This window comes from Chaetodon trifascialis, chromosome 11 (assembly GCF_039877785.1).
Source record: "Chaetodon trifascialis isolate fChaTrf1 chromosome 11, fChaTrf1.hap1, whole genome shotgun sequence".
Lineage (NCBI taxonomy): Eukaryota > Metazoa > Chordata > Actinopteri > Chaetodontiformes > Chaetodontidae > Chaetodon > Chaetodon trifascialis.
This window is the reverse complement of record NC_092066.1, coordinates 6,692,982-6,706,526: the sequence shown is the minus strand read 5'-3', so window position 1 is coordinate 6,706,526 and position 13,545 is coordinate 6,692,982. Positions and strand designations below refer to the sequence as shown.

General features: G+C 42.6%; 1 protein-coding gene across 1 annotated transcript in view; it reads right to left on the bottom strand.

Moving 5' to 3' along the window:
• The window catches only part of LOC139339297 (rho GTPase-activating protein 29-like), a 29,841-nt gene extending 16,296 nt beyond the window's left edge, over positions 1-13,545 (bottom strand). Inside the window, exons 1-3 of the mRNA XM_070974845.1 lie at positions 13,393-13,545; positions 12,358-12,737; positions 333-476 (exon numbers count right to left, since the gene is read on the bottom strand). Of these exons, the coding sequence (XP_070830946.1) occupies positions 333-476; positions 12,358-12,646 (433 nt within the window). The 5' untranslated portion in view covers positions 12,647-12,737; positions 13,393-13,545. The remainder of the gene's footprint in view (positions 1-332; positions 477-12,357; positions 12,738-13,392) is intronic.

Genomic DNA, 13,545 nt, shown 5'->3' with positions numbered 1-13,545 from the left:
CAGATTGAACTCATGAGCTGAGATTCCTTTTGTTTGTATTCATTAAGGAGACGGGAAATGGATCTGTTGCTGAAGGAATAATAACTTCTCCTACAGTGACCTTTTAAAAACAAATCTCCCAGCCAACTCTAACTAAGCAGAGAGTTATAAAATATCCCCGCAGGATATTTCCCACACTAGTTTCAAAGACTGACGTAGACCCTTAACCTGAACCAGTAATGCAACAATGAGATACCAGACCAAGATATTTGAGCATTATCTGGGCATCTGAATGTGTTTACTGTACCTGTATGTCCGTGTGTGTCCATGCATGCTAGTGAGCAGTTACTGACCTTTGACCTTGGCAATAACCGTTCCAGCTGCACCCAGGATGTCCACAGAGTTGAGGGTCTGGTGTTTGCCAATGACAGCCTTGAGGACGCGGAGTAACTCCGCCAAACGTTCCTGCACCACCTCCTGAAGATCTTCCAGAGTTTCTGGAAGAAGAAGAGGAGTTGCAAAAAGTTTGTAAGTATCAAGACCGTGACAAGACAAATAAATGCTTCATTAAATCCAAAACCCAACAGCCATGCTCAGTTTGCAATCACACATTCGCATCTCATCAGTCAAAGTCACCACCATCACAGCACACTGTGAGTCACAGGTTAGCCAGTGACAAATGAATTCCTGGCGTTCCTTTTTGCTGCGCCACACAAGTTACTTGGCAAATTCTTTGTCACTCTGAACCTATGAAACTTTGCAGCCATCCTTAATCTAATCTAATACCCTGAGGGGAAATAACACAGTACATAATGTGTTTGGTTTTATCTGCGTGCGTGGTTGTGCCTGCAGATGAAAAGTATAAGATGGTTGTGGTTGAGTGACAGTGACTAACTCAGCTGTTGCAGCATAAAAGTGCTGTGATGAAACTTCTTTTCGGCTTCCTCCAGGCAGAGTGACACTGCGTACACCGGAAGAGGCATGTTTCTATGTAAACAGGTTACACTGTCTCAGTCACTGTAATAACATTCCCAGACAGGTGAAGATGATGAATAGAGAAATGATGACGTGCTTTTTGTACTTTTGTGGTTACAAGTGAGACAGAGCTAATCTTATGCTTTAGAGAAACGTGCAGGTTAAAACAAAAGCCGCATAATTTATCCATGCAACAGCCACTGTGTCCGTCGACATCTTTCAAACCTGGTGGACTTCAGAGTGACGGCTAAATGTCAGATTGTTTTATTTGACTTTCTTTCTGTTTAAACACTGACTAAATACAGAGTTTGTGCATGATGGTGCAGAGTTTGTTTATGACACAATTTCTTAAATGCACACCATTAAAAGGGCACTCATACCAAACAGGGCAGAATAAATTCAATGTAAGCGTTGAGTGAAGTGGCACATACGGTAGCAATTATGCAACTTTTTCTGCAGCAGTCAGTAGACAGTGTGAAAATCAAGAATTGAGGAAGATCTTCCATTTCTCTCTGTTACCAGTGAGGTTTCAGAAGATGATACTTGAGGATGAAAAGAATGTACAAAATGCATTCAGATTACATCTGTCCCCTGACTTTACCAACCATATCACGAGTCATTCAGCTATGAGAGGCATGTCTTTTCAGTAGTCAGGCAAAGCAGCAAAGGGTACAAATGGCATTTATCTGTATTTATACATTTTACCAAAGGATTTCCTGACCTGAAGGCACTTCTTCACAACTGTATAGGTCCTCTGTATTAAGTGTTCTACAGCATTCCTCCAGCACTTGTCAAATCAGTGTTTCAGTTTGTTTTACAGACAATTAGGCTCTTTGGGCAAAATGAAACCCAACAGGAAAATCCTGACACACGATGAATCTTGTCCAAACAACAGCAGAAGAAGATCTGTTGATCTGTCTGTCTCCCGCTCTGGTGCAGGCTAATCAGAGGAGGCTCTGCAAGTTGGCACCAGACAATAGGTGAGTTCATGTCTAACTCACTGTTTTGGAAGAAGCAGGGACACCAGCTGGAAACAGAAAAGTCATCTGTTTTTCGTCAAGGCCACCCCACCAGCCAGCAGGGTGAGATGAGAGACTGAATTTATTGGAACGTTAAAAGGAATTACAGAGGGTGAGAAAATGAAAGCCTGCGTGAGTGTGTGTTAGCAATTGACTCCTCTCTGATTCAAAGACACACACTCATTAAACTGACTGGTGTAAAACATGGCAGAAGAGACATAATCCGCAGCAAACATACGCCCTGACCATCTGTGACAGCATTTTAAAAAAATGACAGACATTAATATAGACATTAGGAAAGGAAAGATTTTGACAATGAATCACTGAGGAACATACCATAAAAAAGTCCTGATAACACTCCAAATGTAAAAAGAATAAATAAATAAAAGACACAAGTGCAACATGAGGGTCCATCTTGCAGGCCAAACTCTCACCAATCTTTGTCTCAAGCTTCCACCCCCGAGGATTAAAGAGAACATGTCCTGTAGAGGAGGGGTGCTAACCTGCTCACCTGGCCCGAGGCAAGAGGTCTCTGACCCTGCAACACACATTTTAAGATCCTCATCCCTACTGATAGCAACGATAGGCCGTCATTAAGCACCCTCCCCTTCCATTTAACCATTCGTTTCAGTTATGGTATTGTGATGTTCTTATCAAAGACGTGGTTTGGGCATATGAGAACTGGTCCAAATGAGGGTTAGACTTAGCACAACGCACGTGTCGCATGGCTGAAGGTGCTGCAGTAACGTTTGTCAGGATCACCCACTTCCCTTTCCTCTGAAAGGAAAAGAATTTAATTAGACTAATCTATTCTGCAGAAAGGGGAAAGGGATGCAAATTGTGAGGAAATCACAATAGCTGAGATGTTGTGGCAACAAAGACAGGGGAATGTCCTGAGCCAATCTGCTGGATTGGAAGGGCATTTTTGAATGGCTTGGTATTGGCTGTATCTTTTGTTTACCGTCACCCACTGCCTGCTGTCAAAGATGCTCCACTGCGCAGAGTTAAACCACTGTAATGGAATGGGAAACAAACAGATAGCAGCCAACACTTTCAATTAATGATACACACACACACACACACACACACACACACACACACACACACACACACACACACACACACACACACACACACACACACACACACACACACACTGTCAGCGAGCTTCAGACTGAGAACAAAGACCATGTCCACACTGGTGAGAACAGAGCCACTTTGGCGGTTAAAAAGCACTCATGCATCAACTCTGCCAACATTTGAGCCTGTCCAAATACTGTATATATTTCCTGCAGCAACTTACACTTCACGCAGGCTGTAACTTTTATGCAGAGCTGTCAAATATATTGAAAACACTTTCCTAGTGCTAGTTCTACTGGAGGCCTACAAGGAACTACAGCATTACAATTGTTAAATTGTCAAAAACAAGTGTACACATGGCATAATTTCCACACTGTACATGTGTATGTCAGTACAGTTTGTGAACAATTAGGCTACTTAGATCATTGTTAATTCTTCACCATGAAGCCCAGATTAAAAAAATCAAACAAAAGGATTCTGTTTAAAATCAGAAATGGGAATAAAGTTATCAAAACAAGGTCAAATTTTGTGTGACAGCTCGTACTGATCACCACGATTGTTGCCCTTTGAACTGTGTGAGAGGGTCTGTGCTCAGTGCAGCGTGAGACAGCTGAGAGAAAGCTGGTGAAAATCAGCAGTGAGTGGTTTTGTCACAACAATGGCATCAAAAAGCGCACTGGAAATTTGCAGCCGATTGTGGGGGCCGTGCCATTGTTTTGGTAGAGATAACAGCACTGAGGCATTGAGCTGGACCATATTGTTTAAAGCAGGACCCCCTGCAAACGCCAACGCAGCTCAAGGCTGAATGTCTTTCTTTACAGTGGTGGGATGAGTTGGTGTCCCAGCCACGCTTCACGCTCAGTCTGATTCATTTAGTTTCTACAAGACCTCCCTCCCTTTCAGGAAAATAAATTTACAATGAAAAATAATTCTAGTTGTCTGAAACTTTGAGAGTACGTAACACACGATACTATAACAAACCAATTTCCAAAATCACAACAGGATGCATTTTTCCCTTAACACTGAAATTATACTGAAAACTGTCCGACAAGCCAAAACCTATAATGTAAGACAAGGAAAAGCAGCAAATGTTCACTTTTAAGACAAGATAAACTTTCAGCTCTACATCAGTTTCACCTGGGATGTAGGAGTGAATCCATTGCATCGCAACAGTCATGCTGGTCATGCTCCCTTTCTTGATACAAAACTCCTGACAGCTGTGTGTTAAAAAACACAATTATGGTAAGTGGATTTAGCTCGTCACTGTACAGAACATTTTGTTACTTTAATTTGGACTTAAAAGTCACCAGTCTGGCAATTTAAAGGTTTCTGGAATCACTTTCTTTCACTTAAGCTTTTCATCAGTGGTCCATACGCAACTACAATTTGCCATTTACCATCTAGTTTGCAGTGACAGAAAAAGTCCACATAAGGATCAAAATTCATTCTATAATCATCTGCAAACATGTCGCATTTTTAAGCTTAACCTCAATTAAACTCCATCCATCCATTATCTATACCGCCTATCCCTTTCGGGGTTGCGGGGGGCTGGAGCCTATCCCAGCTACAATGGGCGAGAGGCGGGGTACACCCTGAACCGGTCGCCAGCCGATTGCAGGGCCACATGCAAAGACAGACAAACATTCATACTCACACTCACACCTACGGACAATTTTGAGTCATCAATTAACCTAATGAGCATGTTTTTGGTCTGTGGGAGGAAGCCGGAGTACCCGGAGAGAACCCACGCATGCACGGGAAGAACATGCAAACTTCACACAGAAAGGCCCCGCCTGACCCGGGGATCGAACCGGCAACCTTCTTGCTGTGAGGCACGCGCACTACCTGCTGCGCCACCGTGCAGCCCCCAATTAAACTCTCAAATTCAATATATATGAAAGATGATTTGCACACATTCCCAGAATCTCCAAACATGAATTGTGTTTGGAAATCACTGTTAAGCAGGTTTAAGTGGTAATTCAACTTTAACACAATACAGTAGCTTAAACATTTGCCTTTTAAATTAATGTCTCCCTACATATTGTTGTGCGCCGGGGTCCCATTGTGTCTAACAAAGCTCATTGTGTGTCTGGTGCAGAGAGTGACCGGTCTAATCCAAATCTTCAAGTGGCCTGACGGAGGTTACAGCCTCCTCTCCCCCCACTGATAACAACAGGCAATCAACTGGCCTGTCTGGACACGCGATCTGCTCTACATGAAACAAGCCTCAGCAGCTCTGGTGACACAGTGCTGCTTGGGAAACAGCCGCAGGGCTTTTCTGAAAGGCCAGGGAGGCCACGTTTCTCCTTCAGCATCCCTCCACCTCCTCATCTCTTGAGGGAGGGAGGGTAACAGATTTACACCCGCAGCAGCAGATGATTTTCAGGTTTTCTTTCAGAAGTGTATCCGTCTACCTCATTCCAGGATGGTGATGCACTGCTCTCTGCGATGACTCAGTCATCACCTCAAATGCTCCCCTCCAAATGGAAACAGCCACTTTCTGTCCTTCCCACAGAGAAACCTGGACTAATAATCCGCACAGTATCCACAAGTCTCTTCGATCACAAAGCACAAGGCCAGAAAGCATGAAATACTCACTGTATCAGACTCTGCTCGCATTGTTGAGCTGCCTGCAACCTGATCTGCGACAGGTGGAATTGTTTGGTCAGGATTCCATCTCCAAACACTAACCCCCCCCCCCGTCCAAACAAACGCAGCATTGCTGGGTGCCTCTCCGTCTTTCCCATGCCTTGTTTGGAGACAGAGCGGGCCCTAGACATCACACAGACAGTAAACAGCAGGCACTCCATAAACAGCTACCTGCTCTGTTAGTGAGCAGCACTCTGTGAGGTCTGGGCCTCACAGACAGGCTAATTCTTTGACACTTCAGGACATGTTTGGGGGACTATACGGCAGGTGCACAACAATACCACATTCTTGAATCAACAGTGAATCACAGTGTATCGGGTACACAGGGAGGTGAGACAAAGCAGAAAAGGACAAGAGGAAATAAAAGCTTATACACATTAACCGCTGCTTAAATATTCCAGTCCAAACCAAAGAGTTTTAGACCATTGCAAGAGAAATGACTAATTCTTTTGGATATACAAGGGATCTAAGAATTTGTCAGTACAAGCAGAATTGTGTGTTGTGGAGTCTCTTAATTCAAAGCTGAACAAGCATAACATTAGCCGTTTTTGGTAGTCTACCAAGCAACAGACTGACTCACAGGCCTCAGCCCCCTCTGTGCAGGCCTGATGCACAGCTGTAAATTTCAGCAGGTCTGCCCAATCGTCAACAGTGACGTCCCCCTGCTAGCAGGAGCTCCACTGGCCAATCCACCCCTCGCCATGACCAATCTCCTACACAAACATCCAGAGCCCATAACCATAAATCCCACCCCAGGAAACACACCCCGACCACTAGCTTGCACAAAAACATCCTCCAGCATCACAGGGGAAAGTTACTGCCCAACAAATCTCTCCTTTCTTTCTCCTAAGAGCAGCAGGCCATTAAACCATTATGTGTTTGAATTCGGCTTTTCTCTCGATTGAAGGCACCACCTGCAAGTGGCCACTTCAGTTGGCACAGGGGCACTTGTGCGAGAAGAGGAGATATTTGTGGTAGCTATTGCTGGATATGTTTTTTAGACAGTGGTGGTGGCTTTTATGGCCAGTAAACAGGGTTTTTAAACTGGTGAGAATTAGAAAACTGGACTGCAAGGAACATAATGCCAGCACTGACTCAAATAAGCCTAAGCTTTAATCATTTTCAACAAAATGTGACATATCCAGTTACCATGTAACTCCAATACAAACCTTAGTGAGCAGGAAGAGACACAAGTCCATGAGTAAACAACTACTATCAGCAGAAAGGTAAACAAGTCCCTCAAAAATACAACCAAACACTTTCTGAACATTTTATCAAATGCTGCTCAACAAAAAACAAAGTCTGCCCTTCTGACAACAACAAGTTACAGACTGGCACTGTGAAACACAGAACAATGCAGTTTAACTGGAGTACAGCCAGATCTTATCGGAGTGTCCCGATGACACCAACAGTTGAAAAAAGCCACAGTTTTCATAGTGAAACAAGGATTTCTTAGTCAGCTAAATGTGTTCCTACTCATTTAAAGATATATAATGTCTCTTCTTATGCAGCACTACGCTGCATGAGGAGCATTTTCTGTGGTATAGTGGGAGGCGACATCTTTCAGAGTTTATCTGTGGTGAATAAGCTTTCGACCTCATGCTCCTCAACTATGCTGTGAGATGTTTGTTCGACCCTGTAGTGGAACTGTAAAAGAGCTGCCATGAAGCACTTCTGTTTTTCTGCTCCACCTGAAACTAAAAGGCTAAAAATAAGGAACCCGACATCAAACAAAGAAACCTCCAAGGAAATACAATTTCAGACAGTGTCCTGATGGCTGTCGCAACAAAAGACGTTTCAACCTAAAACCTCATCCTGTTCAGCCCCCTTGGCCTGTACACTATCCATAACTTCCACCACACATTTCTCAACACACATTCCTAAACTTTTTTGGCTTGATAATGAGGGCAAACCACATTTCGTTTTGTTTCAGCATATTTGTATAAAAGAAAAAAAAAAAGTGTGTTCCTGTGTGGTCACCAAAGAGCAAAACAAGGATGTAAAACGTTGAAGAAGCTTGTGCTTAGTATAGGAGTTTGTGCTACAGAAGCATTTTAGAAAATGACTCTTCATAGTTCAAAGTGAAAGATCAAATTCCCCCAAGAGAGGGTTTTGCCACACACAGACTGTGAGTCCCCCACCGACCAGTCAGTCAATGCATATAAATACATTGCCGTGATTAATCCATTACAAGGACTGCAACTGTTTCACTGGGTTATTTCTGCTAGATTCCATAAAAATAGGTTCATTTTCCCACTTTTCCTAAAGAATGACAACCTTGCCGATATAACTTCTTGTGAGTTGAATTGATGATTTTTAGCAGAGTTTTCATAGTCGATCTGCTTCACACCTACCATTAGTCTATTGAAGGCACTATAGCTACAAGTGAACATTTGTTCTAAAGGAATGCAGAGTATGCAGGAGAGTGGGGGGATGGGAGGGGGACAGCAGCCCGGCTGTGTGTAGAGGACTCCTTTTTCATCCTGATTAAAACCATTAACCAAGCAAAGAAATACAGACTCAAATGGAAATCTCAGAATGAAGAAGAAGAACAGCCTGACATTTGAATTGCATGTATTGGCCCTGAAAAGTTGTACAATTACAAGTCTTGTATTATTGCTATGAAATGCTTGTAATTTTCACAACAGAGGAATCTAAGTCACACTGTGTGTAACTTGAGTTAAGAGCTAAAGACACATTCCAGCGTATGAAAACGTTTGACTTCGCTGTTAACAGCAGTTAAATATTAATTTCAATGCACCATTATTTGATTGTGTTGTCTTTCATTTTTTGACAGCTGGAAAAAGTTCATTTTGTGACTACAAGCTGTGCAAAGTCCTGCCTTGTTCCTCTACTGTCTCCAGCCTCCTTTCAAGACAACAATGAATTACAGCAGTTTGTTATTAAAGGGGAAAGGAACCGCTACCCAGACAAATCAAACTTTGAGTTTGACGCGGGGCAGTGAGAGGTTAAAGCTAGGGATGAGGACAGCGGTCACTTACTCGGTCAAAACTCAGCCTCACATTCTTTTCATGGGTTACATTCTTCGACAGCTTGACTTTTGTTGGGCAACTATTCTTGCAAACGCTGTGCCTGGGGGCCCAGTTATGAGTGAAAGTGTAAATCTACACCACAATCTGACCCTAGGGAATCTATAGGTGTGAAGTTGTTGGTGTGAACGTGGAGGGTCTAGTTGACTCAAGCTTTCGGTCACTGATGGGAGTTCACCCGTTGGTTTCTGACTGCATGGCGTGTGCATGTGCTTCCAGCTTATAACTAGCGGGTGCCCTGAGTAGAAAAATAAGCATCTTCCTTGCTAAACTCTCTTAGTTTTCTCTATATACGGAGCTAGGAGACACACACTGAGTCAAACCTGCCTCTCTGCATTGGGGAAAAAAAAACAGCCCGATCACAACAGGGCACACGCCTTTCATCAAAAAGAGCATTGTGTTGGTTTCACACAGTACTCCAGTGACAGACCTTTCCAAATATGAAAAGAATAACACGAGAGCTGACATGTGCCTCGCTGACCTCCTCCCCACTTCCCTCACGAGCTTGTTCCTGCAGCCTCCCTCATCCACATGGAGACCTGTTGCTGTCAGGCTGTTTTTCTCTTCAAGCAAAAAGCTAACACGTGCTGCTAATCACACAACAATAACACTTTGGACAGAGGTATAAGGAAGTGTAACCCTGCCTTAACTCAGTTTAGCAATATTTTCTCAGGAAATATAGTTTACATCTCTGTTAATAACACTGTGTAGTCATTATAGGAGCTACAACCACACTGGGGGTTAGTTTAAAAACAACTTTTTTCATGAAAATTAAACCAAAGATTTTATACACTTGACTGAACTCTGCAAACATTTCTGACTTTTCCAATTAATAAAATTCAACAAGGACCAAGCATTGTTCATGTGCTCAATTTAAGTTGAGTTTTTACTTTACATTTATTTTAAAGTTAGAAATAAGTACAATATCAATACATACAATACCATGGTGTTATAATAACTACCATTTAAAACTCCTAATGTACAGGTCCTGCAGGTGAGTTCTATTCACCATTATTCTTCTTCTAATGTGTTTTTACCATAAAAGAGACACGGCCTGTTTCAAATCAGAAGGAAACAGAGCTTTAGCTGTTGCTTTTTCCAGACTATGTAACCTCCCTGACCCCTTAACAAAAACACCCAAGTCGATAATTCAGTCTAGTTATGGACGTCAATACATGCATACACTGGACAAGATACAGACATACCTCAGTATGGTTAAGATTATCAAATCACCATTATGTAGAAAGCCTGAGACCAAACTTTAAATTAAAAAAAATGTTTAATTACAAAAGCATTTAGGTTATTGAAATATTTTCTATAGGCTGTATAAAGACCTGTGTCTTTGAACATGGAGGTCATGTGAAGATGGTCCTAAAAGCTCTCTGCTAAAGGAAAATCATTCAAAGATGATACTCAAATTCTGTCTTTAAGAGACAACTGACAGGGTTGCTCAGGATGTATGGTGTATGGGGCTACTGAGAACTCTAAGAAAAGCTAAGAACGTATGCTCAAAAGCTCAAAATGATCAGTCTCTGATCAAATTTCAAGTCAGAGATGATGTCTTGTTTGCCTGCCTGCTAGCTTTAAAGGAACGCAGTTGGCAGTCTCAGATCACAGTGTTCATTTAAAAGCCAGGAGGACTGTTAACAAAACACGTTTGCTTTCAACCGTGACCATCTTCCACCACTCTTTGTTTTACCAATTAGAAATAAAAATGACTCAATGTTTACTTTCAACTGGACGGCAAACCACATTATAGTAGCAGCATATTGCATGAGTTGTTCCACCAGACCGCTTAAGTCAGTGTCTTCAAGAAAAAGAACAACAAAAATAAACCGCTAATCCAAATGACAAATAGCTGAATGACATTACAGGGTCATGTGGTATGATTTCATGCCCACCTGCTGAATAAGGGCCGTTGTTAACTGGGAGGCAAATATCCCAAATGTTTTTGTGATGGCTCAGACCAACACTCAGCACGACGCAAGCCAAGACTCACTCACAGAGGCCTCACTCCTCCAGCCAGAGGAATGGCTCAACAACTCACTCCCACTGCCAGACCTGCAGTTGGACCCCAGCATGTATGAGTGTATGTGTGTGTGTGTAGCTATGTGTCTTTATGTAGAACAGTAGGAGTAGTAGTAGTTGTAACAGTGGCAGTCTCACATTATTGATTAGACAGAGGGAAATTTAGTGAAATAACTAAAGAAATAAAGATACCAAAAAGCTAAATCTGACACGTTGCTATCAGACAATAACTTAACATTTTAGGTTTTCAACTGGTAAAACCAAGCAATTTTATGATGTCACTTTGGGCTCTGGGAACACCAAATCTTTAATTTGAACAATTTGCTGAACAATTTCTAGAGTCAATGATTAATAAATAAAAAAATACATCAGCTAATAATGAAAAATAATTATAGCATACATGGAGTGACTATCAGTGTACATGCTCCTACGAAGCCTTGTTAAACACTACATGAGAGTTTGTGTGGGTAGGGTGTTTGTGTGTGTCTGCAAACAAGAGCAAAGCCATCAAACCCAAGTGAGAAAAACAGAAAGTAAGTAACCTGTGTCTGCTCCGTCTGCTGTGCTTGCATGTGTGTGTGCGTGTGTGTGTGTGAGTGAGTGAGTATAGCGGTGTGTGGGTGTGTGTAGTTGTTAAGATGCTAACAACACTGCAAGCGCTCTGGCATGTTAGCACTGAGGCTGTTATCACACTATAAATTGACACTCCACAGGTGGTTCTGGCTGTCTGTAATGATGGGCAACTTTGAGCTTTAGTTATGTATCTAACATCACAACTACACACAGAGCATCCCTGGACATTTAATCCAGAACACTTTACAGTACCTTGAGTGCAACTATATTGTGTAGGTGTTGGCAAAGAAGGCATCAAAGCAGAATAAGGACAGTGTGTGATATGCTACCTATGAGTCAAAGAAAAATGTTCCATGTTAACACTGTTTAAAAGACTGTAGGTGTGTTAACATGTTAGTAACTGCAGTTCTTGTGGACAACTGGCCAAACAAAGACAGTGTATCTACAATGCAGCTTGCTGGCAGAGTTATAGGTATCTACAGCATCATTTGTAAACATCAGTCCAAAGAGCAAGGGTTCCTTTCTAAACAAATGGTCAGCAACTACACAAGGAGAAATCCATTACAGAGGAGATAGAGATATGACATAAGACAGTAGCCTCACTAGACCAGAACAACATGCGGCCAATAGACACGTTTTGTTTTGAGTAGAGGGCTTACTCAAGTGGAAAAAGTCCAACTTTCTTGGTCTTACCATGGCATGGACGTTGCTCTCTCAACCTGAATGCAATACATTCCCTACCACTATCCGGGGTTTGTTGAAAGTCTACTGAGGATGTCTGAGAAATACCAACTGAAATTGAAGTTGGTGGGTGGAAAGTGACACAAAGCACTTTAACAGAATATGACCCAAAGACTGCTTTGGAAATGCAACACTGATATGGACAACAGGTATTCAAAGCTGTATTTTCTGTCTTCAGCTATGTCACTTTACGATGTTCCGCTTCACCAACCTAAACAGCTCCCGCACAAACACTTCTGCATTCCAGATGCTCCTGAACTCACCTTTACCATGGAAAGCCTCCTTGAGGTTGAGCAACACATCAGCGAACCACCGTACATCTTTCACCAGCTGCATTACATACGCCGGGTCCACTCCCGGTGCCCCCGCCAGGTGAGATGTCAGCCCCATGCTGCTCAGAGGATTGGGGTTCTTGGAGCTTCGGCCCATATCCCAAGTCTTGGTGGATCCGGCCGAAAGAGATCCTGTGTGGGGCTTGGAGAGGTGTCGCGGCTGACCCTGGGTGTGCTTCGTCCCACCTCCACCACTGCTGCTGCTGCTCTTCCGTAGCATCCCAGCAGCCACTCCAGCTGCCACCCTTCACAGGGGGTACAGCAGGTCAGCTAGCCCCTGAACTCACCAAGCTGCCCTGGTCCCTGGATGGCTGAAAAACAGAGAATGAAGAAGTGAAGATAATGCATGTGATTGTGTCTGAGTGTGTGTGGTCTCCTGTCCAAACTCATTCATCTTCAACTGAATTGTTGAAGACACATATAGTAATCATTTAAACCAAGGGCCAGAAATCAAATAAACAGCAACATCCATTTGCCATGTAAGCAATCACTTCATCATTCTTACCGTTATTCGTGTAATACAGGTATGTATTTTTAAAGTTAAGAGTTCACAGCAAACACAGCATATCTTCTGGTTTCAGTGCTTTCTAGTGTCACAGCTGGATTTACTTTGCATTTTATACGTGACCAACAACGGCTGTAACGTTGAGCTGAGCAACGTTTCGCTGTTAACGTTAGCTAGCTTGTTTGTTAAACAACTAAGCTAACAATATCTGTCAAAAAACAAAAGCACACCCACATATTGTCATGAAAAGAAAACAGTAATAAAAATAATCAAATTCATGAGAAAACTACGAAGTACAATCATTGGAGGTGTTTACAAAACTCCAATAACATCGAAAAAAACCCACTTGAACATCTCTTTTTCCGGGCAGTGAGCAGTGATGCTGCTGCCCCGGTAAAAACTGTCGACCCGGGTCATAGACTGCTTTGCTGGCACAGCCAAAAAACGCTATATAAACTCACCTGCTTGGCAGTTTGCTGACATAGTGACCACGATATCCACACAAAACTTTGCTCAATGGAGTCTGTGAAAACTCAAATGCATTTCCGTAAGAGAAAACAAACTCCAGCAACGGCGAAAAGTTGTCCGCCTCGGGTCACTGTACATCGAAAAGT